General features: G+C 46.3%; 1 protein-coding gene across 4 annotated transcripts in view; it reads left to right on the top strand.

Moving 5' to 3' along the window:
- Nucleotides 1-22,505, top strand: part of ULK1 (unc-51 like autophagy activating kinase 1) — an 83,410-nt gene extending 60,905 nt beyond the window's left edge. Inside the window, exons 16-28 of one of the 4 annotated variants that reach the window (XM_026859648.1) lie at nucleotides 1,030-1,155; nucleotides 4,754-4,905; nucleotides 5,715-5,798; nucleotides 6,365-6,627; nucleotides 7,272-7,456; nucleotides 8,281-8,396; nucleotides 8,984-9,127; nucleotides 11,687-11,871; nucleotides 14,564-14,742; nucleotides 14,883-15,001; nucleotides 17,184-17,341; nucleotides 17,545-17,680; nucleotides 19,569-22,505. In XM_026859648.1, coding sequence (XP_026715449.1) covers nucleotides 1,030-1,155; nucleotides 4,754-4,905; nucleotides 5,715-5,798; nucleotides 6,365-6,627; nucleotides 7,272-7,456; nucleotides 8,281-8,396; nucleotides 8,984-9,127; nucleotides 11,687-11,871; nucleotides 14,564-14,742; nucleotides 14,883-15,001; nucleotides 17,184-17,341; nucleotides 17,545-17,680; nucleotides 19,569-19,624 — 1,903 coding nt within the window. In that variant the 3' untranslated portion in view covers nucleotides 19,625-22,505. Of the gene's footprint in view, nucleotides 1-1,029; nucleotides 1,156-4,753; nucleotides 4,906-5,714; nucleotides 5,799-6,364; nucleotides 6,628-7,271; nucleotides 7,457-8,280; nucleotides 8,397-8,983; nucleotides 9,128-11,683; nucleotides 11,872-14,563; nucleotides 14,743-14,882; nucleotides 15,002-17,183; nucleotides 17,342-17,544; nucleotides 17,681-19,568 lie in introns of all 4 variants that reach the window. The other 3 variants (XM_026859646.1, XM_026859650.1, XM_026859649.1) reach the window with 3 other exon arrangements.
- The last annotated feature ends 4,222 nt before the right edge of the window (nucleotides 22,506-26,727 follow it).

The following is a 26,727-nucleotide window of genomic DNA, read 5'->3' as shown; positions in this document are numbered from 1 at the left end:
AAACACTTCCACTCCAAGCATTAGACTTCCTGCTTCTCAGGGGCAGACCCGGGCGTGTGTCCTTGATTAACAGCAAGGAAAACTGCAGAAGCCTTTATTACCAATAAGATCTTTCTGTAATTGTGCAACATCCCTGCAATTGGTGTTGGCAGTTGTAAATAGCATTGCCATGGCAATTAATCCTAGAATTCTGAAGCCTTTGGGAAAAGAATTCAGGCTGCTGCTTAGTTAAACGTGGTGTTTGCATGGTTTTTGTATAGCATGATTTGTGTATAGCGTGGTGCACAGGCTAAGAATAACAGGGGAAACTGTCACCTGGGGGAATAGATACCAGACGTGAGCTGATTATCCTGCTCGGATGGAACTAGAAAGAAGTCAGGTTTGCAAAATGGGCCTGTGCCATTTTGCGTGTGTGATACTCCAGCTGGCTTTGATGGGTATATAGATATCAGCTCCTGTCCCCCAAATGTATTCTCTCACGAGTTGCCTGGTCCACCCTGTAGTTAACTTGCAAATACTCCGATATACATCACAAGTTTGTATTCTTTTCATGGTGTGTGGAGACTTTTGTGGAGATGCCATAGCTGCAGCAGTGCCTTGGCGTGAATCGCACGTAGCCCTTGGCAGCAGAGTCTTTGCTGGTGTCCTTTGAGAGCCACGAGTGTATAGCCCCTGTTCAGTGATGTGCTCTCTGGCGGTGGATCTGAGCTGCTGGAAACTAGGCCAGTTGTGGCCTGAAATAGCAGGGCTCCAATTTTCCTGGAGGGAGTGGTGTGCTTGGGTGTATGTTTTAACTTCAGTCTGTGGCTGGGAATCGTGCTGGAAGAAAGGTGCCTGTTTTCAGGAGATGTGTGGTGCCACTTCCCTTTGATACAACTTTGAACTACCTCCCAGTGTAAACCCACAACCCGAGAGCAGCCAAGGGGACACTCCCTGTGTACAGTTGCTTTACGAAGATAAAACCTCCAATTACCTGGCTGAAGGCCCACCCCTTACAAGAGGCTTTCTTTGTGTGTCTCCTTTCAACAGCCGGCCAGGTCAGTTTTCTAGCAGCAAGTACGGACACTCGGTGCCCATTCCAGTCCCAACACAAATTCATAACTACCGGCGGATCGAGCAGAACCTGCAGTCTCCCAATCAATACGCCTCTCCACGGTAAGCGCTGGGGCTGGGAGGAGGGGGCAACGTCAGTGCGGGGGCTCCTGTATTACAGCTTGAGGGTTGTAAAACAAACTGTTTCACAATTTGTTCTCTCTACCTCTAAAATTTTCCCTGGGTGATGGGCTTTCCTCCTTTTATAGGGAGCCAATGTGGTATGTGTTATGTGGTAACATAGTTTTGGGGTATTTTTGTAGTGATGTTGAGATTATTTGTTAACAAGTGCTGTAAATTTTATCTGTGTGTGAGTGTATGCAAGACAGTTTCTGTCAACTTCCAGTTCAGGCTGAGCCCCTTTGAGTCTGATAGCTTTTCCCATGCCAGCTACAGTTTGGGTGTCCAAGCAGCGAATCATCCATCTGGTAGATACCTTCATAAAAGGAAAAAGTTGAGATAAACAACTAAATGGATGGAGCTGCAAAACTTACCTGACTTTACCTTAATTAGTTCCTGTAGCTAGTCACACCATAGATGATGTGTCTTACACGAGTTGCATATTAATGTGGTTATGCAGCCAGGACTGATTATATCATGAGCAATTTATGCCTGTGAGGCAGAGCATGTTTTCTGAAGGTCGTCAGGAAGACTGGATGCCAGCCTTCAGCCATACAGCTGACTTCTGAGTTCAGCGGTAGCATCTTGTACATCCAAGACACATAGGGCTTCTGTCTCTTACATATCATTTCTGGTTCTTAAAGGTTTGAAATCTAGGTTGACAGCAGGAGCTGAGTTTGTAGTCTGATTGGAAAGAGGCTTGTACAGGATCTTAAATGAGTTTTTACATCAGGGGCATTCAAACAGAAGTGTCTGTGAGGTGTCATGTCTTTTATTTGGATGAGTTGCTTTAGTATCTGGATTAGTTTAAATTTAGATTTCAGAAATAGGATAATACCTGTGTCAGTCTAAGTTTGGGCTTCAGCCAGCCTAATTCAGGATAAGGCTTACTCAAAGTAGACCCAGAAGTAGAGACACGATATGTTGATACTAATCAAGGATCAGCAGAGAGATTGTTTTGTGCCAGTGTCACTTCAATATTAATTTATGTTCACTTCTTCAAGTGTGTAGCAGGTTTTGTGGTAAGCTCCTTGCTATTTCCTACATGCCTTGTATTTTTTACAGTACAACATGTGGACTCTGTTAGTGCTGGAACTCACAAAAGAGTGCTGGTTATCCATGTGACATATAAAGTTAGAGCTCTGAAGAAGGTGTGGAGGATGCACCGAGGCATGCTGTGCCTACCCCAAGCCTGGTGACGGGCTGCCAAGTTCAGGTTCACAGCCTGCAGCTACCAGTCAGGGATGTCATGCTTTGCTCCTTTTAGTCACCACTGTGTAACGATGAGATTAGCATTGTCCCTGCGGAGTAACTCGAGGAATGGACACAATCAGGATGATTCACACTCTGCTTTTAGCTTCTCAAAATCTCTGGCGTCATGGCTTTTTTCTGCCCCAGGAAGCCATATTTATTTCTCACCATCACTTCCTTTAATCAGCAAATTCAGTAAACACCCTTCAGGAATGGAAGGAGAAATCTCCATCAGTCACTCACTATGTGCTTCCACTTTTCCATCAGGTGTATCAGATAGGCCATTACAGCCAAATGCCTCATCATGTTTGCCAAGTCATTTGACTACAAACCTTGACGTACACTCTTGTTTCTGAAAAATTGACCACTGTCATCTGACTGGCTGGTGTGTGCCTGTGTGATGCAGCTTGTTTGTGGATAGATATGTTGCTTGTTGAGGTGGTAATTATGTGTGCATACTTTTGGCCACATCACCTGTCCTGCTTGTCTGCTTGCTTGCTTATCCCGTGTCTCGTAGGGTGGCATTTGACATTCCACATCTTTCAGCGACAGTCAGCTGGTGTTTTTTTCTGCAAGTTCCTGATAGATAATATTCAGCCTTCTAGATGGTTCATATTCTGGAGAGTTAAAAACATGGGGGAGCAATACTTTCTGCCACTGAATGCCTAGGTATCTTTTCACCTTGCCAGGTGTCCATTTCCTTGCTGTGTATTCATTTTGCTTCAGGGTCAGACACTTGATGAGCATTAGGCCTCTTGAGTCTGAAGCAATCTGAAGAGAAGTGATTTTTAGGTTAAAATTTTAAACATTTCCTTTTTTCCAAGCATATGATTATAGCATTAATTCATTTGGCTGAGAAATGTAGTAACATATTGAAAAGAGGGGTGGGGAAATGGCAGATGAAATTCTTATATCTCAAGTACTGAAATATATATTGTTATTATTTTTGTTTGTTTATTTGTTTATTTTCTGAAACAAGGCATAAAGTAAAACATACACCTAGTAGTGTTGAGTAGATGTACTGACACTCCATCAGGATGACTTTGCCATTCCTGGGTAACATATGTAGCCCTGTTTGCACTGCTGAAGCCCATATCCCTTTGTTCCTTCTTTCAGATACATATGGACAGCTTAATGCAGTGGTGCTGGGAGAGTAGGCAGGATACCTTGGTGATAGCATCTTTCAGTGGCTTGAGCGTAGAGGGTTCTTTTCAGCATATTGATTCCTGTCCAAAAAACCACCTACTGGCTGAGACTAATGTTCTTTTAACAAGGGAAAAAATGTTTCCAAATTGAGAGTGGAATGAAGGGTTTGATGGAAAGACTGAGTGTAAGGGGAATCTTGGTTGAAGAAGTCTGCAGAGGCAGAATGGCATTTCAGTAGAGTTAAGGTTGTGTGTTCTTAACAAGTGGTGAAAGCATACTGGGAAAAAATATTGAGAAATAATTAATGTACAGCAGTCCCATCTCTGTCCAGAGTGATGGTGTGGCTGTGCTCACTTTCCTGCTACTCTAGTTTCCTCTTTTGTTTCATTTTAGCAACTCGGTAATATTTGAGGTTCCTGCATGTGTGGGCTGTACAAGTTAATTTTAACTCCCTAAGGTGAGCCTTCAGAAGGAAGTAAAGGACTTCAGAGCCCAGGCAATTCTGACTATCCAGCCCAAAGAGAAATTCCTCTGAGTGAACTGTTTGAGATCTGACAGCAACACATTGCTCTGTTTTGCTCTGTAGCTTTTGATTTGAGTCGAAGCTCTGTTGCAGAGCAGTGCCTTTGGCACAGCTTACCTCTGCATCGTACGACCTGCGCTCGCAGAGCTTTCCACCTGAACAGCCGCTCCGGCGAAAGAGCGAGGGGCTCAGCACAGGAGGGACACTTGAATAAAGCTGTCTCAGGGCATTCTGAAGACACTGCTTAAGATAAACACCTTGAATGTGGCAATATAGGAAATTCTGTCTTGTTCACAATTGGTTTAGGTATCTGAAAGCATCTAAAAGTGTCTTCAGAAAAATGACAGGCTTTCCTGCGTACAGCAGAACTAACCTCGTTCGTTCTTTTCATCTGTTTTACAAAATTTTGTTTGCATTAAAACTCTTGAGAAGAAGGATTATCATCTTAATCTGTATTGGTGTGGTCCTAGAACAGTGGGATTTTGATCCAGAATAAACAGCCATGAAGTTCTGCTTCTAGGGAAGTAGCTGGGGGTGTGTGAGTGTCTGGGGATACTGTTCTCCTTGCTCTTCTTTACCGGCACCTGGAGTAACGTGCGTGCTGCTGTTGTTTCCTATAAGGTCTGGTACAGTCCGGAGGTCTAGCAGTACAAGTCCTCTTGGTTTTCCTAAAACTGGTGCTTCCCCTCCTTATCCTGGAGAGCATGGATCTGTGCCCAGCTCTAGAAAGCTCTCCTTTGGCGGTGCCAAGCCGTATATGCCATCACCACAAGGTAAGATGTCAGCCGGCACATTGCTGCCCTAATAAAATCATGTGCCTCTTTACAGGAAAGAGGGAGGTTATGACTAGCAGTAGCTGCCAGGTAATAGGGAATTCGGATTGTTGTGTTCTCCCATGGCTCTTCTCAGTAGGTTATTTGACAAGTGTTTTGGCCTCAGTAAGATGGAGAGGAAAATACCTATTAGCCCCAGGAGAGGCGAGCTTTGTTTTGGTGTCTGCATCAAACATTTTGCTGACCTCTGAAGAGGGCTTCTGTAAGTGCAAAGTATCTTTTTACTGGCTCAGGCTGGAGTGAGAAAAAACATAAGCCAGTTGTTGTCAGAGCAAAATTCTGACCAGCTTTGGAAGTGCTTGAACTTCACTGTTCAGACTGAAAAGTAACTGTCTGAATATCTGGTAGTCTGATCCAGATGCTGACAAGCATTTCAAGTGGAAAGAGATAAGAAAAATACCAGTGTGCAATTGATGTAATTTGCTGTTTTCTATAAAGAAACAGACTCTGGTGTAACTAGTGTCTCCAATCCTATATTAGTCTCTGCTGGTGGGGAAATGAAGCATACTCATATTCTGTTTCTCTGAATTAATATCACTGCAAAGTCAGACTAAAACTGGCTAAACTAATACCAGACAGAGGGTTTTTTTCCTCCTTTTACAGGAGTTGTTGATCTTCTCAGCCCTAGCCATGTAGTGAAAAGATGGAAGACACAACTAGCATCTTTTTATAAAACAGGTGGTGCATAGTGTTGTTATTGCCTATGAAAACTTGAATACTGAATAAACTTTTTTTATGTTTCCTTCAAGTTGGAACAATCCCAGAGCAGCCCAGCCAGACTGTTATCCCATCATCTCTTGGAGCAGAAGTGAGAGGCCGGATTCCTGTTGCTGGTGCGTTGGTCCTTACCTTCCTTCATTATTGCTAGTCTACAGGGCATTCAAGGTTGGGTATGTTCCTTTGGTAGCTTCTCTTGATACTTGGCCAGCCAGGATTTCTGTGTGCTGGTAGGAGTTGGGGTTGATCCATTCGCATCCTGTCAGCCCGCGTCTTCCAGTGCGGACCAGATCCTGTGTCACAAAAACTCGAATTTGGGACTTCGAGATCAATGGATTGAATGAAGGAAAAGCATCTCAAACCCCCTAACACCGCCTCTGCCAAGTATCCTGCTTGATGTGTAATTTCCTTGCTGCTGAGCTCTGACCATCCCTTTCTCTGTAAGGGCTGGAGTGAAGGAAAGAAGCTACACTTTTATTTCTCTGTTGTTCAGATCTCTTCTTCCTGTAGAGTCAAAACTCAATCAGGCCTCGCAGTTTTGTGGCACTGATCAGAGTGCCATCCTTAGACATCCACTGAAGGTTTTGATCTGTAGATGTTTGAGCAGTGGATCCTGGGATCAGGCTGACTTTTCTGTATTAGAACCAGATGATGATGTGACTTGTCACTCTGGGCCCTCCAGGTTCCTCGGCGCCTGAACACTCTCCTCGAGGGATGGGCTCCCGGCTCCACAGTGCTCCCAACCTGTCAGATTTGCATTCCTGCAGGCAGAAGATAACCAAGCAGCACTCTGATCCTCTTGTTGCTCACTTTGGTCATACCCCGGTCAGCCAGCCTCTGCAGATTCATGGCTTGCAACACTGCCGGCAGCTCAGATCCTCACCGAAGCTGTCTGAGTTCATGCAGAGAAGCCCTTTGCCAACTATAATGGGCTCCCCTACAAAGGTATGGCAAGGAGTCTTGCTTTGGGTTTCTCACAGCTTGATCTTTTGGATTATTAGGGCGTGAACCACTGTGTGATCAGATAAACTCTGACCTGGATTTATCACTGCTGCTTTGCTTTTCTTTTGGCTGTTTAGTGATCTGTGTGAAATGGGGTAGTGTCCTAGTTCTAAGTGGACAGATCTTACTTGGCAGCAGTGTTCACCATCTGAGCAGAGTCCAGGGTTTTAAACAGGCAATGAAAAGTTGCTGCTCAGATTAGGCAGAAGCGCATTAGTGAGCTGCGGTGCCTGAGCTGGTTTGCACACACAGCAGCTCGGCTTCTGACACAAGAGTGTGTCCGTAGGAATCCCCAGCAGAGACAGCAGACGGTTAAGCAGGTGACAGCACTGGTGTCTCATGTGAAGCTGGCACTGTGACAGCATTTTCTCTGCTTACATTAGGCTGCTACAAGTTTTCAGCAGAGTTGTCCTTTCAATTTAGTCTTTCCGGGATTGGGCACAAGTAACTGCATGGGGTGGAATTTCTACCTCTCTATTTCAGGGAGGTTGTTAAGCATACAATTTAATTTTGATAAAGAAATGGAAGGGCAAGGGGAACCTTCTTCCTGTGTTTTAAAGACAAATCTCTGTTTTTTCTGTTCTTAGGCTGTGTCCCCATTTGAGTTTCCCAAAACCCCAAGCTCCCAGAATCTCCTCACCCTCTTGGCCCATCAGGGGGTCATGATGACTCCGACACGGAACAAGACCTTGCCAGATCTGAAGGAGATGGGTCATTTCCACTGCCAGCAAACTGGCTTGGGATTGAGGCCTGTGGAAGAGATCAAGGGCAGGTGAGCTATGGTCTGCGTTATACAGTGGTGCTTTCCCCTTTGATACAGAATAGATGGGGCAAATTTCAAACTCCAGCTAACACTGAAGTTGTAATGTAGCATCTGTAAACATTCAGTAGTTATCTGCCAGCATCCTTGATCTGCAAACAGATGTGGTACAGATTTTGAAAGTCTTCCTCTACAGGGGCAGGCCATGGCCTAGATTTTATAAAATGAAAGACTGTCTGCAGCTTCGTGCTGTGTTTAAGTGTCCAGAGTTTCATCAAGTGGGGATGCAGGATTTTGTTATTAGACCAGACTCTCTGCAGTTATGCAGATGCATACCTTGCTCTTTGTGGAGCTTGTGCCTGTCGTGGTTGAGAGGGTGTTATGGGTGTTCCTCATCCACAGAACTGTGGGCACAGGTCTTCAGACCAGAGATCTGTTTGAAAGCCATGAGAACTGCAGGATACAAAGTCACTCAAGTGTTAGTGTTTTTTTTTCTTATATGCCTCTCTGCAGACTGCAGCTTCCTCCAGTGATCTAGAAGAGTCCTCTGATACTAATTTCTGTATCTTCCATCAAAGAAAAATTGTGTTGTAATAATGCTGTAGTCAGTACTCGCGTTACTGCAGTTAGTCACAGTAATTGTATGCTTTTTACAAGTAGCAGGAGGTGCTTCAGATGCTCTATTGGAGGAGGAAGAGTGGTTATTTCAGCTCCAGACTGCTGTGTAGTGTTAAGTGGTTGTAGACCAGGAATGACACAAACGGGAGTGGCAGTTAGCTGGAAAAAAAATTGCACCTGTTGACTTTCTTGCATCATGTTGTATGTCCTCTTTTTAGATCTCTGAGCACAGGCAGGCTCACTGACCTGCTTCTGAAGGCAGCCTTTGGGGCACAGATCTCAGAAGCTGGCAGCAACGACAGCCTGAACAATGAGAAGCCAATGGAAATCGCAGGTAGGTGGGGAGGCCAGGCAGATCTGGCAGGATGTCCTGGGCTGGGGTGAAAAGTTTCTTACGTGCCTTCTACAAATGGGAGGCTGCTTTTCTGACGGCTTTTGGCAAAGGAAGTGACTGCCGTGTGTGAGGAGTGTAACAGTGTTTGCTTTCTTTTGTGGAGCGCTCGAAGGTCTGTGGGCTATGCGTGCTGTGTAATTGCTGGCTAGTGGTGTGATTTTTGTAGGCAGGGCTTCCTCTTTTGGCCCCTTCTGAATGTGATAATGTGGAAGTGGGGACTTTGTGCCAGGCGGCTGGAATATGAATGGCTCTGCAAGGGTGGGTCTTCCTGGGCTTGCAGGCTGGGAAGCGAGGAGGGGAGAACAGCTGCAGCAACGCGTGACGCCACCCAGGCTCGTGTCCTGTAGTCTGTGCCAGCCTGGCCCGGTCTGTTCTCGGGGGATGCCTCCAAAGGCAGCACTGGCCTGTGCTGGTAACCACTGTCTCCCAAGAGAGTCTGCAGGAACATAAAACCGCTGGGTGAGGCACACCATGCTCTGAGTAACTTTCCTGTAATGCCAGTCTGCACCTTTCAACTGTCTCCCCAGCTCCCTCAGGTGCTTACGGAGGGACCCTGCACTCTGGTGCCCGGGCTGGGGGCTCTGTCAGCCCATCCCCAGTGATTTTTACTGTTGGATCCCCTCCCAGTGGAACAACCCCCCCACAGACCACGAGGACCAGGATGTTTTCAGGTAAAGGGCTGATACCTACCTGCCTGTTCCAGTGGGAATGCCTGAGGGCAGAGCAATGTGTTGAATTCCTTGTTGCTGAACACCGGTGGTGGCAGAGGGCTGCTCAGAGCACAGTCCGTAGAGCTCAGCTGATCTAAATGCCTTTGAGGTTCTTGTGCTGGCTCCTGCCGACCCCAATTATTGCTGATAATGTTTGCACTGGCACAAGGATTAATGCCAGAGAGTGGTTTTCCAGTACTGGAAGAGACAGGCAAAATCTTCTTTTATTTAATTGCTGTCTGCTTCAGGAATAATGCTGCAGCTGTTCATAGACCTGCTGTTGCTGATAGGTCAACACGTAAAGATTGAGTTGTGTTCTGATTGTTTTCCCTTGGGTTCTGGATGAGCCATAAAAGGTGAATGTGACCATCCATGCCCAGCAGTTTTGGTGCACAAGTACCATTAGGAAAGGGCCAGGATGGCTCCGTACGCAAAATTATTGGTGGTGTTACTTATGCTCTGAACTGCTTAAGTAGGAAATGAGGAAATAACACTCCTGCTTGACAGATACTTCTAGGACGCCAGTGCTCTGGCCTCATCAGCCAACAGCCAAGGCTATGGTAATAGGCCCTTTTGGGATAGTGTGTCTGGGAGCTGGAGTCTATGTTCAGTTGAAGAAAATATTTGGACACTTTTTATTTGCATTTTTGGCTTGTTTGAGTTCTTGTCTTGGCTATTCCTCATCTGAATGTAGTCGACTGTTGTTCTTAATTACTTCAGGGAAGGTTTGGATGTAACCATGAATAAGCTGCTTGACTGGCAGAGGGGGACACATGGGCTCAGTCCCTGGGTATAGATTGCATTTCCATCATAACTAAAACCTCTCACATCCTTGATTGTCTGGAAAGCTGTGGTCATAATCCTCTGTCGCGTCTATTTGTAGGCTCTATAGGGCAGAGACTTTTACAAAGTGTCTGATGGGCTTGTAGCACAATGGGGTTACTATCCTGGCTACAGCTTCTAGCTACTACTGAAATGTCATGAATAGAGAATTCAGGCTTCCTGTATTGCTTTTGCGGGGATAATAGCAATTTGGAAGCAGATCCAAGCACCAGTTTTTAGTGGCCTGATATTTGGATGCTAAGGGTCTGCCAAACAGTCAAGAACTCAGATGGATGCCTGAAAGAGAAAGCTGTTGAACAGTGAACCTACAACACAATACATCGCGTTAGGTCAAGGCGGTCAAAGCAACGCTGCTTGACAAGCTTTGTTTATTAGGTCTGTGCAGTAACTCCTTATGTTATAGGTAGTGCACAAAGTTAATGGTGAAAAGGGGAAGCTTTGCAAGCTGAAACTGCATCCCAAGTGCTTGGACAAGACATGAGTAAGATCACTTGAGAGATATAGAGGCAGAGCCTTTTCATGAGTCATCATAACAATTTCTGCAAACAGCCTCTTGGAATTACAGGCTATCCAGAATGTGATATTGTTGTTCCTTTCCTCTCTCTGAAAGATCTGGAAATACTCTGCCAATCTTTTGATGATGCACTTAGCTTTGAAGCATAGCTGCCAACAGGGAGAGAGCTTTGGGAGGAGAGGAGACTGTGCCTCTCTGCAGATCAGTTGTGCATTATTATATTGCTGAACCTTTTGAAGGCAGGGTAGGGCAGCAAATTAAAATAATGGGTAGAAGAGAAACATCTCCCTCCAAAGGATCAGTGACAGTGAAGAATATCGTTTTGGTAGAATTAGCAGAGTACTGTAGCTGGTGTTGGCATCCACCCATCAGACAAAATATATCCCTCTGTGCAGTGTGTCAGGGGATATGAAGCCCTCTGAAAGTGGTGAATCCATTACAAATACCCTGAGACAGAAACTCCTTTTGAAGTGTCCATTTGATATATGCAATGTGGTCTTGGCACCGCAAGATTCAGTGATCAAGAAGGGGAAAAAGATGATGGTGATGGAATTGTCTGACACACCATACTTACAGGGTCTCCTGAATCCTGAGGTTAGGGTCTTGACTCATCTGAAGTCACTCTGCCCAGCCTCTTTTTGGTAAAGAGGGTGAAGCAGAAGTGCAGGGCATGTAATGGAAAGCTCTCCTCGTTTGCATGTAAGTGGTTGATGTTTTAAAACCATGATAAAAACCTCACTTATCAGACGTGCTCATTCAGTGGTAGGGTAAAACCTGAGGAACCAGAGTTCAAACCATGCTGATCCACGATAGGGAATTTGGCTGTGGGTGGTGTACGATAAAAATCAGCCCAAAATATTGCTGCAGGATTCAGAAAGGGTTTGGACAAGAAGTTAAAAAGAGTCATCATAAAGGACAGACATTCTGGAAAGTGCATTAAATCTGCTTGAGCTTGTAGACTGGTCTACCTGAGTTGCTAAGGAGCTTATGTTGGGGAGTGGTTATTCTGCGTCAAGAGTCCTTGCTTCTTCCTCTGAAGTGCCTGTTGCTGGCTCCTATCAGATCTGGGATCCTGGATCCTACAGGATTGTCCCCTCTGGGCAAGGAGTACTTGGCCTTCTGTTAATATCTTCAGTAATTCCTTTGCCTATTCTTCTCAGTAGGGTCTTCCAGCTCTCTCAGTTCTGGAGGGTCATTCAGCGGCAGGCACTTGGCAGTGGGAGCTGGTGGGGATGCTGTGGAAGGCCCCTCAAGTCTCCGATATGCTTTTGCTGATCCGATCACCGCCAACCTGGAAGGTGCTGTTACGTTTGAGGCACCAGAGCTGCCTGAAGAGACGCTCATGGAGGTGGGTATATCCAGGGATCTGTTAGACTCAAAGGACGGGGGAATAAGAGGTCAGATGACTCCATGTTTAGAGCCAAGGGGTTGCTTCCAAAGATGGAGCAAACTGGTTTCAAGAGGGCGAGACCAGTGCAGTGCTCAAAGCCCAGGGCATGTTTAGCACGGTGACTATTGAGCCTGCGACCAAGCTGTTTCATCCATGAGACAACCCATGACCAGGGTTAAAATTCACCAATTCCAAAGCTGAAATTGCAGCTTGGAAACATCCGTTATCTGATGCATTCTATATTAATGGTTTCTGAAGAAGACCTGGGTGCTGAGGGCCTTTTCCCTTTTAAAATGCTCAACTTTAGTAATAGCTGATTTCAGAGTGTGAGTAGCTTAGTGTATCAAATGACTGCCTGCTGCACGTGCTGGGGGAGTCAGGCAGTGATACAGCCTCTGCTGAAAGGATCTGAAAAAACATAAACCTGATGCTTGTGCTACTGGTGGGGGTGGGGGGACACCGTGTTCTGCACCAGAACAGCTGAACCAGATTGGCGAGCTGAAGGGCTGCCAGGCTTCCCTGCTCTGCAGGCTGAAGACAGGCTGAAGCAGAGCAAATGCTTTTGTAGCTGAGATATATTTGAAATGTAGGTCAGGCTGCCCGTTTGCAGTAGAGGTGGGAGGCAGGTTCAGTCACGGTTTCAGCTCTCTTCGTGATGCCTCCTTGGGCAGTCTGGGACTGAGGAAAGCTCTTTGTATCTGAATTTTGCTGGTGTTGCTAAAAATGCCTAGATACCCGCAGAGATATGCATACATTGTTTTAAGGATGTGAGTTAGCTCTTATACTTCAGGTGTTATTTAGCTCAATTGTTTTTGTCAATTATGCATTAAATTGCATTCGTTTGCTTCATTACCTGCAGAGCCACAGGGCCAGGACTTTCAGCATTGATGCGATCACAATAGTAGTGAGTTGTAACTGAGCATCCTACCTGTGTTAGGTCCCAGAAGTGTGGGACCTTGCCAGCTGCCACGACTTTGGACACTGGTCTGAAGAGAAGTGTCCTAAGGAAGTAACAGCTTGATCTTGTTAATGGCACTGAGCTCAGCTTCTACATCTGTAGTAAATCATTTAGGCTCTGTCATCAGTTCTGCTGAGCACAGTAATCCATTTGCATGTCACAAAACCTTTACAGCATGTTTCAAGATCCCTTTGTGCTCTGTGGAGTTGGCCAGAACACAAACCTGGCAGACTTTCTGATTTCTGCCAATACTTTCAGGGTGCTGAAATCTTGCTGTTTAAGCACCCTTGTTTATCTTGAGCAAAGCTGTTGCATTCAGATAGATGGTTCTTCCATCTTTTGTAAAAGTTTCTTTAGGTGCAGACAAGGCAAATTGAAGGCTAGGTTTTAGTTTCTTTTGCAGTGCTTGAAAAACACAGTACAGAGATGGCTGCAGAAGGAAAGACTCTTGTGATGCCAAATGAGTCCAGGAATGCCAGGGTAATTAATAGAAGCTGACTGTACAAGCAGAGAGGAAAGACTGTGCATTGCTTAGAGATACCAGGCTGAGACCTACAAGATCTCAGCAGTCTCCTGCTCTGCCACAAACATATGACTTGGCAATTATTTAATCTCCAAGTTCCTCCTCTGCTTTTAAAGTAGAGGAAGGTGGAGATAACACTTCCTTACCTTACTGGACTGTCCAGGTAGCAAGACAGTGGGAGGAGAGATTCACATTTTAGATAGTCAAAGCTACCTTAGCAGCCAAGTGCCCGAGCCAGGGAATGAAAAACAAAAGCTTGCAGAACTTGAGCAATTTTTTTTTATAAATTCATGTAGGAAACATCCTTACCAGCCCCCTTTGAGAGAACTAAACCACTGAATCAAGCAGGTTAGCCACTTCTCTACAGAGAGAGTACAAACAATGGAGTTGGATCTGATCCAGGCAGCAATTCATTTTCTAGGACCCACAAACATTCCATTTTTCCACAAATACTAACTTCCCAAAAATGTTTTCAGTGAGTTAAGCAACGCAGCTTCCCAGAAATTATAATCCCCTTTGATCCGTAATAGCAGAGGAAAAACTGCTTTGAAATGAACATAGCACTTAGTGTGTATGCCACTCACTAAGTAGCAAGGAGTTGCAGATAAAAGGTTGTCCTTGCTGTCCCTCCAGACGACCTCACCCAGGGCTCACTGCACTGAACTGGGAGGATATAAAGACTAGAGGGCTAAGTGAGGGCTGGGCTGTAGAGTAGAACACACTGTGTTTGCAGTTTGCTGTGCCTTAGGAGGTTGTCGCTCTCATAAAATCCACAGTTTTGCACCAGCATTGCTGTGGTGGGACCAGAGCTAGGCCCATGGTGCAGATGGTTTCTCTCTCTTCCTGGCTGAATTTTGAGAGTCCCACAGAGCTGGGATCCTCCTTGGGAAGGGGGCATGTAATTTTGGAGCATATCTCGCCAGCTTTTCCAGGGAGCTGCCTGGAAATTTCTGGCCTGGGGCTGTCGCTTGCTGTTACTGTGGAGTAGGAACAGGTGTGGTGTGCAGGCTCAGGGCTGAGTTTGGCTGTCGCTGCCTAAAGCAGAGGTGTAGGGGGGGTTGGGATTTGTGTAAGCTTGGGATGAGTCTCTGGCACAGCTCTAGGTGAGCAGCCCTCCCTGGCACACCAGCTTTCCCTCTGTGACCTCCACCTTGGCATCCCTTCAACAGCAAGAGCACACTGACATCCTGCGCAGCCTCCGCTTCACGCTGGCCTTTGTCCACTACGTGATGGAAATCGCCGCCCTTAAAGGCAACTCCACGGAGATGAGCAGTTCGGTGACATCTGAGTACCAGCTCCAGGAGAGCGTGGTGGCCGACCAGATCAGCCTCCTCAGCCGGGAGTGGAGGTAAGGACCGAGGAGATAGCTGCCCAGCTCCCAGGGCTTCTGTCACTCCCTCCCACCCCGCACAGAGGTACCAGAAGTCCTTCGGGACAGGCACCACTGTGCCCTTGACCTCTCCGCATTGCCATGTGCTTTCTTTGCAGCTATGCAGAGCAGCTCGTGCTGTACTTGAAAGTAGCAGAGCTTCTGTCCTCGGGGCTGCAGATGGCCATAGAGCAGATCAAAGCCGGCAAGCTGTGCCTCTCCTCCACCGTCAAGCAAGGTAAGGGGCTGCTGGGCACACAGCACAAAGGACTCTCCTGGAATGGAGGTGTTAAGAGGGTATGAGTATGTGTAAACCCCCACTGGTATGCCAAGGGGCTTATTTCTTACTGTCCCCTTGCACAGACAGGTCTTTTTTTGTTGACACTGAGGAGAATGGTCCTCTCTTCACACCGACCCTATGTCTCAAAGCTCTCGCTCCTGCCCCTGTGAGAATCTTCTGATTAATGAGAGGGGAATGTATCTTATCTGATTCCTTGTACATCTGTATCTCAGATGCTTATTTGTACTTGACGTAAGCTCAACTTAATTACATGGTGCACGTCCTAGGAAGTGCTTACTTGGCAAATGGACACCTGTCTTGGCAGTGATGATTTTTCAAGTGAAACAGAAACACAGGAAGTAAAATACTACTAATGCCAGAGTCACTTCTTTGCTAGTGTTACAGCGTTACATTTGCATCTGACTGTCTGGTTTGTGATGTGAGCTGGCTGGGATTCAGTGACTAGAAAAAAATAATTTTAAAACTACCATTGTAATATTACCAAGGGAGCTTTTTGAAGTACTTGACCCACCAGCCACCCTCCTCAAGAGCTTAGTCTTTGAAATTATTCATGCTGCCATGGGATGGGTGTAAAAAACCTAGAATTTAAATACAATGAATACATGTAAATTGTAGCAGGCAGTGTGGAGCAAGATACACAGGTTTAGCTACACATCTTCCACGAGTTCAGGCTAACAGGAAAGTTGTCATTAACTAAATAAATTGCTCCTTTTCAGGGCAGATTGCAACTTCTAGATTCATAGTGTAATTTGTCTTTCAGTGTGTGGGAACTGGGCAAGGCTTTCTTTTCTTGTTTCTCTCTCCACAAAATACTGCTCCCTTGAGGTTTTTCAGGGCACAGAGAGGACAAGAGAGTTTTCACTGTACTTGTGTCCCATGTATATGGAAAAAGCCGGGAAGCACAACAGGACACTGTCCTGGAGTGTCCTTGGACAGTTTGTGCCAGGCAGGGTCCCTATCCACCAACATCTTTTTCATGATAATTTGGGCTGATTGAATTCCATGGAGGAGGATATTGCAGTACTTGTGTGTTGGTATTTAATTAGTGTCCCTTGACTCTCTTCTCTTGGAGTTTTTCATTTTGCCCTCCTGATATGACCCATGAGCTTTGGGGTTCTCGCTCCATCTCAGGTTCCTTCTGAAGAAGGGTGATCTGACAGTCTGACCTTGACAGGGTTATGTTTTTATGCCTCAGTCCTTTTCTTGGCTGAAGAGTTGACAGCAGCCTTTCTTCCTGGAAGCAGTCTCTTCTCTGGGTCTCCACTCTTATCTCTGCCTGGTAAGACTAGATTTAGTCACAAGGCCTGGCTGTCGTGTAAGATTGCCCCTCTACATTGTAGCAGAGAGAGGCTGTTCATGGTATGGGTTTTTTTGCCTCCCCCAGGAGCAAATCATGCAGTTTGAGGATTTTCACATGTGCATGTTGCAGTTAATGCTTATCAGATGTTGGTGGAAGTTCTTATTCAGTACTTTGTGTAGATCATGCCATACAGCTAGGGAGACTCATGCCTGTGGTATTGCTTGCTGGTTTGGGTTGTTATTTAGTCCCTCAGAATCATATTTGATTCCTGATTCTCTGTTCCATAACCTTCCTGTATGAGCTGCCATGGTAAAGGAAAGGAGGTGGCCTTCCACAGGCATCAGTGCCTTTTTTTTCTGGGACAAGACAGATTCCCGTGCTTAGTCGGTGCTGCTCATCCACACTCGGCTCCAACAGCTACCACATGCAAGTCACGTACTTCTTCATGGCACGTCGTCACCCGTCAAGTAGCAGAAGCTCTGTATCTGACATGTCTGTTGCTTCTGTGGTGCGTGAGACATCTTGCATGGTGCAAGCTGCTCTCTGCCTTGTGGCAGCTGAAGGAAACAAAAATAGACCCGGCCTCAGGTGAACTAGGCATATGTGTAGGTGTTGCCATGCGCAGGCTTATAACTGGTGAAGGTGACAGAGGAAAGGAAAAAGACCTTGTGGGTGCAGCAGGTGCTTTCCAGCCAGTCTTTTGGCTTTAATATAACCTCGTTGTCATGAAGTTACTCATGTGGAGTCCTGTGCGTGGAGATTGGGAGGCACAGGGAGAACTGGAAGTAGCGTCAAAAGCATTTCTTTCCTTTACTCTAGTTGTGAAGAAGCTGAATGAGCTTTATAAGTCCAGTGTATCATCCTGCCACTGCCTCAACATGAGACTCCAGAGGTTCTTCCTGGATAAACAGAAACTCATGGATCGGATCAACAGCATCACCGCAGAGAAGCTCATCTTTAGCTATGCTGTGCAAATGGTAATAACCATACTGTGCCTGGGAAGGGGTTGGCACAGGGCGAGTGTCGGGCATGAATGGTTCCTGCTGGTGGCTTTACTCACGATGCTGTGTGCAGCCTCTGGATGTTGGGCGAGGGAGGTGTTCATGCAGCTGAGGGTCCATGCTGAGAAAGCTGGGTCTGGTCTGAGAGTAACCTCTTGGCACGGGGTTGTTGCCTGCAGGTACAGTCTGCAGCCCTGGATGAGATGTTCCACCACAGAGAGGACTGTGCACAGAGGTACCACAAGGCTCTGCTGCTGATGGAGGGGCTCCTGAACATCATCACTGAACAGGGGGACATAGAAAACATCAATAAATGTGAGTGTTCGGTGCCTTTTTTTTTTTTTCCTCCCACTATAACATGTGTTTTTCTAGCTTCATGGATCAGAAATTTCAGTACCCAGGATCCTTCTTTCATTTGGCTACATCTTGGTGGACATAGCAGAGATCTCTTGGCTTGTTATAGGAGCCTGGCCTCCTGCTTTCCCAATGGGAAGACTGTTAGAAATGCAGGTCCTTGTTCTGAGCCATATTTTGAGAGCTTCCCATGCAGAGCAATTGCCAGGGCTTTGTTGGAGCTTTTGATGTGTGAAAGAACTTGCTGAAGGAAGTGGTTTGGCAACAGCAGGGGCCTGGGTTTGGTCTCCAGCCGGAACCATCCCTCTGACTGCGCAGAACACTTGGGAATGTGGAACAGCAGTGGCTGTTGGGCAGAGATGGCTGATCAGCACAGCCAGGGCTCCTTCCAGCACGTCTCTGGTTCCCCAGCCCCAGGCCTGGCTGAGAAGGCAGCAGACCAATATTTTTCTCATCAGCAAGTGCGTGCTGTAGCAGTGAAAGCTGAACTCTTACCTACTTGCTATCGTTTGGCTTCCTCTCCCAGGGACAGATGGACCCTTCTGCTGCTCCGAGCTGTCACCTCTCGTGCTCTCCCTTTGTTGGGAGGGGGGCTACTCTCTGCTGCTGCAGGCTCCACAGCTAACACATGTGGACTGAGGAGGACTGACCTCACTTGCTCTGAGCGCACTTTCCCTGCCCGTACGGCTGGGGTTTAATCACCTCTGTCATCTCTCTCTACGGGAGGCAGGCAGAGGGGATGGGGAATAGCCATCATCTGTTAGAGCAGCTTGGCTTAGCCTTGGAGCTAAACCAGCCCCTGACGGCGTCAGGATGGCTGAAGGGAAAGGCTGCAGCTGGCAAACCGTGTCTCTCCCCTCCACTGGCTACCAAATGCCTGTCTTGGGCCGGCATCCAGAGTGCTGCCAGGCTGCTCCAGTCGTCCGTGCAGGCAGAGCTCTCGGATAGGTAATGAGAGAAGAGATTTCTGGCTCACAGGCAATCAGTCAGTTAATTATCACCAACTTTCACAGTTGACATGAGGTTCACTGAAGGGGAGCAAGGAGAGATTGGCAGGTGGTGTGTTTTTTTACTGGAGGGGTAAGTGAACAGGGAGTACTAAATAGTTTCTATGGTACCATTTCTTACCAGACCTAAATCACATCTTTTGTCCAGAGATACACTTAATGCAGCTAATAGATTTCTTTTTCCAGTTGTTATCCTGGTATTCCCTGTTTTACTGTATGTTCCAGCTTCCTGATTGAGCTGTTCTCTGGTAGGCTGTAGTGGGTATGCATTTCATTTTCCATCTCAGGTATATGATTACTTATTTCTGAAAAGTAAAATGATGAAGCTATAAATACAGCAAGTGTTACTGTGAGAGGAATGAATTCTACCAAACATTTAGCTTTTGAGAGAGTCTTGGGCTCAGACAATGAGAATCTGGCACTGGCTGCTGGGCTGGGCTCAGTCTCTCAGTTGTAAGCCATGACAAATGGCATTGGAGACCTTGAGTCATCTTGCCTGCTGGCAAAAGCTGCTCCAATAACTAAAAGTGAATAAATTGTTCCCAGCAGATGCTGGTTCAGTAAAACATCTTGATACCTCTGTCAGAACTGCTGCCTCCCAGCTTTCGTTGTTGGATTTCTAATTATTCAACCCTTCGACCTGTCCCTTCCCAAAATGGTGTTTGTGGTCAGGTCCTCACCTAGTCTAAATCAGTACCTGGTAATGATTCTCGAAGGACTGTTTAGCTATGCTGAAGTTTTACCTTTCTTATTTTTTCAGTCTCCAGCATGATTTGCTAGTCTTTATATTGTCAGGAAAATGCGAAGTTAATTTCTTGTGTTGTTTGATTTTTCTCTCCCAGGTAAACTGTGCATCGAGCGCAGGCTCTCAGCTCTGCTGTTGGGGTTCTGTGCCTGATTTCGGTGGTGGTGTTCTTCTTCACGCACCTCTCCCCAGCTGATCACTTTGTTTCCAACGGCCTGCTGCTGTGATGGGAAACGATTTTGGCAGTAGGAGACCTGGCGGATGAACTGCTCAATGGTTTGTATTTTGACAATTTGGGAAGTTGTTCCACAGACTCGGATTCCTTTGTGGGGATGTGTGACTGCAGCAAGCACAAATACTTCCCTGCCCAAAGGCCTGGGTGAAGACGTAGCCGATGTGAAAACGTTTCTCTCCTTGGCAGAGGGGATGAAGGATACAAGTGTGCTTCTTCCCAGCACTTTGAAGGATAAGACTGCTGCCTATCCCTCTTGCTTAAGAACAGGGTGTTCCAGTGCTGTGTCCATTGCAGGCAATGGATGTGCTGAAACTGCTGGCTTCAGTTAATGTTGTAGGGTGTCATTCGGATATCAAGGCCAGTTTGTGTACTTTCCCCTATCCCAGCTGAGAGCCAGGCATCTTCAAGCTTCCTGGCACCCCAAGGCTCCCCTCCTTTATCTCCTTCGTCCCTTCTCATATCTGCTTATGCCTTGGAGTGCTTACTGAATGGCAGAGAGGACAGTCAGCTCCCTTTTGCCTGAGCACTGCCGAAGTAACTCCCACCTCTACAGACTTACCGAGCGAGGACGTGCTGCTGCTGAGGGAGTTGGCATCTCCCGTGGCTGCCGTGTGGACTGCCTCTGCCTGGATGGGTGAACGACACAGGGAAGGAGACGGGGCAGGAAACAGGAGGACGACAGAAAGCCTAATGCTCCTATGTTTGTAAGATGCCAAAATGAATCCGTTCCTCCCTTGGTCCCCAGGCTCAGCGGGATCAACATGCAAGACTCCTGGCTGTTCAGCTCGGTCTGTCAGTACATATCCACCGGGAGGAAGCACTAGCACTGTCCTGCTTTCAGCTGTTGGCTCGATAACCCCTTTCCTGGAGCCCCCACCCCACCCCCCAACTGAAAACACTAGCTTTGTGAATCAAAGGAGCACTTTACACACTATGGGAACTTTGAGGAGTTGACTTTGCATCACACAACAACCCAGGAACATCACGACTGTTAGGAATGCTGTTCTTTTTATTCCTTTCCTTGCTTCCTGGTTGTTTTATTGCACTACGTGTGTGCATATATTAATATGTATTCCTAAGGGTGAATACATATTGATATATATATATATATGTATGGTTTGTGTGTAACTGTACGTATTTAACTGTACTGTATCGTGTGAGTGTGAGGCAAAAAGCACTGCTGAGTCTGTGCTGTTCCTCCTCCACACCAGGCAAAGCTGACTTGCAGTCTGGCAGTACCAAGATTTGTTTTGTTTTGTTTTGTTTTTTTATTTAAATGTTCTTTTAAGGACAGTCAACATAAAGCTCCGTGCTTTTTAAGAGCTCAAGAACAGGCGTTAAGATCCTACACACTTACAATTGGAAATGTGTTTTTTAAGAAGTTTTATTTGCTGCTTCTTTTTTTTTTTTTTATAAAGAAATCCTGTAGTGTTCAGTTTTATGTTCAGCATTTCTTTTAAGGAGACTCTGTAGCCAAATGAGACTGCGGAGGTGCGAGTGGCTCGAGTTCTGGTTGAGGCTTCGGATGCTGTGAGCATGTGCGTGAGAGGATAGCTGGCTGCCTTTCCGTCTGTCTGCGTGTGTGTGTGTCTTAATTTATCAGAGTCGTGGCAGTATTTTGTTAGCGCTGGGCAGAAAAGTATCTTTGAAAGCAACTCGAAACCTCAGGCTTTGTTTTTGGGGATCTAAAAATACTTTGCACATGGTGGTTAAGTCCTCATCGCTTTTTTTCTCTCAATATTGGCACGTTCAGTGTGATACTTTACAAGGGTTTCAGGAGCAACTTAATTGACTTTGGAGCTGGCATCATCTTTGGCAACATGGCTGATCACAGGGCAGAAATGCCAATAAAGAAATTTGAAAATATTTCCAGTCACCCCGACCAGGGAAGTTCTAAGCGTAACTTTCACAAATGCTTCAGCATTGGGCCACTGTTAAATCGTATGTTCATAGCCTGCTGCTTCTGTGGCCGTTTGTGCTTGTGCCTGGGGAAAAAAAGAAAAAATAACAAAAGAAAAGATAAAAACGACCAACCAATCCCCCCAGCCTGTGGACAGAAATGCCGAGGAGACTCAGACTGCTTCCGAAAGGCTTCTACCAGTTCTGCAGAGGGCTGTGCTGCGGGTGGGAGTGGTGCACCTGGAGGCAGCATGAACGCACTAAGCCAGGACTGACGCTGCAATACGCACCCCGCACCCCCCGGCAGCCCCGAGCGCACCCCAACAGCCTCCTGCCAGGGAGAGGCACAGCCCGGGAGCCGCGTCGGCCGCAGGTGTAACGATCCGTGTGTGTGGCAAGCTCAGCACTAACCTTCCAGCTGTACGTCATTACTTGAATGTATCAAAATTGTCCACATTCAATGTACACAAGTATATATTGCTCCAAAAAATTGTGGTTTACAGACCTGCAACCAATATATATGTATGTGTTTGTGTATATACATACAAGGAGGTGTGTGTGTGTGTATGTATATAGTTACACACACAAACACAAACGTGTATATATATGTTTTCTCTCAATACTTGAAACTTAGCCACTGTGCTTGAATTTAAAAAAAAAAAAACAAAACACACAACAAAAAAAACACAAAACACCCACATAAAAATAACCCCAAAAATGCGGGGGGAAAAAAAAAAAAGAAAAATCGGACAGGTGATTTATTTTGCCATCACTTTGGTGACTTTCTTTTTTTATCTAACTGCATGTAGCGTGAAACCAACTTTTTTGGTGAAGAGTATTTATTGCTTTGTAGACAATATGGTATCCAAAAAAAAAAAAAAATCCCCCCAAAACCAACCCCCCAACCATTGTTGAAGTTGCTAGTGTAGTCCACCCGCTAATGTCACGGCTTTGTTACTGTTGCAGCGTTTGTGTCTAGTGTCTTTAATAGATTTCAAGAAACCTCAGTCTAATAAACATGTATCTTCAGGTTTGTGAGAGCGTATGATGATGTTCTTTATAAGGTAATGCTTGATACTTTGTCAACATTTTTTATTTGTGTTTTGTGTGACCTTTTTTTGGCTTTAAATTGTACATCACCGATTTAAGAAAATAAAATTGATTTGAAATTGTTAGTGCCCTGTTTTCAGTACTTTAGAATTCCAGTTAGTAGAGTACCTAAGCGAGGTATTTAATGTGGTTTGTTCTACCAGCTGTGATTTACAGGTGAAAAAGTGCCATTACCCCCTTTTCACAGAGGGTGTACCTTGGGACAGAAAAGCTTCACCGCCTAAAACTACACCTGAAGCCTCTGAATTTGGAAAAGTTCCTGGGTTTCTGGGTGGGAGCTGTAACAGCAGGTTCATCTGTCCTGATTACCTGGCCATGCTCTCCTCCTGCAACAGTTAGAAACTGTCATGAGCTGATCACAGACCCCTTCCCATCCAGTTGGATGCTTAAATTTTGTCCGTGTTTCAGTATTTGCAAGATCAGGCCGTTGGACCTGTCTGTTACTTGGCACTCCAGTGCAAAGCAGGCTGGAGCGGGGGTGTCTGAGGGTTGTGTGCAAGGGTGAGGACAGAGTGTGGGCTCCTGGGGCTGGTTTTATGAGACCTAATAGTTATGTGTTACTTTAAGCTCTACGGTTTCTTTAATCAAGAGTCAGGAAGATTGTGGCTGAACAATAGAGGTACTTAAAGATGAAGTGTGAATATAGTGATAAGATTTGGGTATTTTTAATTAAATATGTTCTGGCCATGTTTGTACTCATTGCAGTTTGTTACTTGAACAGAATGGCACATGGCTTAGTCTTCTCTCGCCCACGTAGCTATGCAAAAAGTCACTAAACATGGCAAAAAGTACAATGAGGATACTGTGAGCATCGGTCCTACTTCAGGTGCAAAAGAGGTCATTGCAGTCCCTGCTCTGTCTGAATCCAAACACTCTAGGATGAAGAGCTAAGCTCTGCATCTGGGACGTGAGAGAAGCCTTGAGTTAATTAGCCCAGTCCTTCCCTTCTTACAGAAATTTCAGCAAGAGAGGTATAAACTTCCAGGAGGCAAATACCATAATTCCACCAAACATTTCCAAAAACTCTGCTTGCTGGGCTGTGTGTTATTGTTGGCCATGAGCATCCCGTGGGAGAGCCCTGCCCGCCGGCCCCTGTGTGACGCAGCATCACCCCATACGTTACTGGACTCAAGTGTTTTTGTAAGAAAAAACCCTATTTCAAAATCTTATTTTACCGTGAGCTGGAATTGTTGGTTTGGTTTTTTTTTTTTCTCAGCCCTATTTATAACTTCAGTTTCCTGCCCCTGCCTTTCCCACCACAGGGAACTGGCCACCATGTGTTCGTCCCCTGAGAGCGGTCCTGCCTGGAAGGGCCGGGCTCTGCTCGCTTGTCGTTCACGCTGACTCAGGCGCAGGGAGAGTCGATTCCTTTTCCCTTCAGAGCTGCCCCGTGCTGCAGCGGCAGCATCATTGGGGACAGTTCTGAGAAGCTGAACTTCAACTGATTCTTTGATTCAATGTGGTTAAAACATTGTGTTGGTACAACCTGGGCAAGACCCTAGGGCAGCCCTTGGAAAGCTGGTCGGAGCTAAATAAATATTTAATAAATGCTGGTGTTGCTTAAAGTCTGGCAGCTCAGCATGCTTGGATCTTTGTTTTTTGAGGTTTTGGTGGAGGGTTTTTTGTTTGTTTTTTTAACATGTAAAGGCCCGTTTTGTGGAAAAACTTTGTTCCCTGCAGCATGGGAATGTGGTAAAAAATACATCTTTACAAGTTGCTGATGCTGAGGGTAAGGGAGGGGGTTTCTTTTGAAGCTGCCTGTGAAGAAGTTTAAAGGTTCAGGTGGAAAATCTAGAGCCAAATGAAAGATGTAACCCTGTGTGTCATGTGCCCATGTGGATAGAGAATACTCTGCTGAATCCATGGGACTCTTTCATAGGCAGCAGAGCAAAGGGGGAAAGTGCTAGCTGGGGACACTTAAACAACAGAAATAAACAATATCTCTTCTGAAAGCACTAAACCATGGGGCCTGAACAGTTTAAAAGCACCAGTGAAAATTGCACAACTTTCTAGATGTTGACTGTGACGTTATGCTGCTGTTGATTCTAGGAGAAAACAAACCCAAGCAGTTCTTCCAGGGAATTTGGCTTCATTCCCACATTTTATATTTGGTAAGTACGTCAGCGAAAACATGCTCATTCAACTCTGAAAGATCAGAGGTTGTTTAGTGACATCAAGGAAGTAGAAATGGGTGGGTGTGTGTTGAACCAGGGCAATACAAAGATCAAGTATTCCGCTTCTAGTTGCCAGCTCCTCTAAAGCTTTATTTCTCGAGGAGTTAACTCCTTCACAGCATATTTTAGCTCTGTGGTGTTTAACTTGAGGTGGCTCCTGCAGTGGCACGTTGGGCCTGGTTACAGCACGCTCCTGCGTGCCAGCCGCTGGGCCCGCTCACCGCGATGGGACCAGTAGTCCTGGAGTTGGGGTGGCTGGAGGGAGTTTGCTGAAGGAGGGGAAGGGCTGTGGGGCAGGGAGGTAACATGTCACCACAGCTCCGCAGGGCAGGAGCTACTGCTCTCCAGACAATCCTTGCGGTTGGATTTATTTATTACCATAAATGTAGTGCTGGCGCTGCGTGCCATTCCCTGGGTGAGGAATGGCATGTATTGCAGGGATATAAACTTCCCTGGGACATTTCTGTTCTAAACCCAGTATTTTTAGAGACAATAGAGTCAGAACCATCCCCCCGCCTGGGAGCCGAAACCTGGCAGGGGATTTGGATGCTTTCAGAAAACATGTTAAACAATGTATTTCTAAGAAGGAGCTTAAGCAAGTAATGCCAATCAAGGGTTTCTGCCCTTACCATGGATAGAGGGCAACTGAGCATCCAAATGCTCCCAGTTGTCCTTCACGAGCCCTTGCTGCGACTCAGATGCTGTTATGAGACATCCCTGGGAGTTGGACTCAGCCACCTCTGGCATTGTTAACCATGCCTGGCTGTGTCCGCGGTACGGCTTGGATCCAAAGCCCTGGTGCAGAAACAGTCAGCTCCCAAAAAAGTCATTCCCAAGCCTGCAGTGCACGAGGCAACGTGCTGCAGCACCTGGGCTTTGCGGCTCCGGCTGCTTCTCAGCATCTGCTCTCTGTGGGTATTCGCTTACATTGGCAGAGGGATCATTAATACACCGTGGCAGGGAATTACAGCTCTGCTAGGGTTCCTGCTGCAGGTAATCTTGTACCACTCACATGTGAATTGTTGCTAAACTTCTCCCAATTCAGATCTTGTTTTAGGCAGTCGAGTCACTTCCAGCTGAGAAAGGACTGGCCTGTGTTACACCAGGAGCACCTGGTGGAGGAAGAATGCTTGCCTTGGTCCCAAACGGGAATATTTTCTAGAGCTGAAAGAGTTCCCAGTGCTTTTTCGGTTTTCCTTCTGTGTGTTTGCTTCCAGCTAGTGCCCTGATACACAGCTGCTGGGGAGCAGCAGATGAAGGTACCCCTGGTCTCTTGCACATCTCCAGTTCCCAGCGTGGAGGTAAAGAGTGTCTGCTTGAAGGAGAAAAAAGCATCTCCCCAAATTTGCTTTGTATTTGCTTTCCCAGCACCGCAATGAAGATCTTTCTGCGCAGGTCTCGGGATACCCATGAACCCTCAGGCCCAATCTCTTTTCCAGGGGATGGAGGGGCTGTGGGTTTTCATCCTCTGTTGCTACAGCCCCTTGCTGGGTACCCTGCACTGCCCACCCCAGCCTGTTAAAGATCAATTCAACAGTTTTTTTTCTTCCCTTTAACAGAAAACAATTTGAAGAAAATGTTCTTCAAAACACAATGTTTCTTCAGAGCTTTTTTTTTTTTTTTTAATTGATTTAAAAGAAATTCTTTTTCTCTCAAAATTTAATGCAAATGCTCTTGAGATAAGTAAGTCCTTTTTCGAAGCAGGTCTCGGGGAGGGAGATGAGGAAGCGGCTGGGGTCAGGCTGCCCCAGCACGGCGGGATTAGGCTGCTCGGGGAGGGGAAGCCCAGCTGGAGCCGGGCCGAGCGGGTGCACGGAGCAGCCCCGGGCAGCGGCCGA

The sequence above is a fragment of the Athene cunicularia genome (genome assembly GCF_003259725.1).
Source record: "Athene cunicularia isolate RWA chromosome 15 unlocalized genomic scaffold, athCun1 chr15_part1, whole genome shotgun sequence".
Classification (NCBI taxonomy): Eukaryota; Metazoa; Chordata; class Aves; order Strigiformes; family Strigidae; genus Athene; species Athene cunicularia.
Note: the sequence above shows the minus strand (reverse complement) of the source record. Positions and strands in the feature narration are given on the sequence as shown.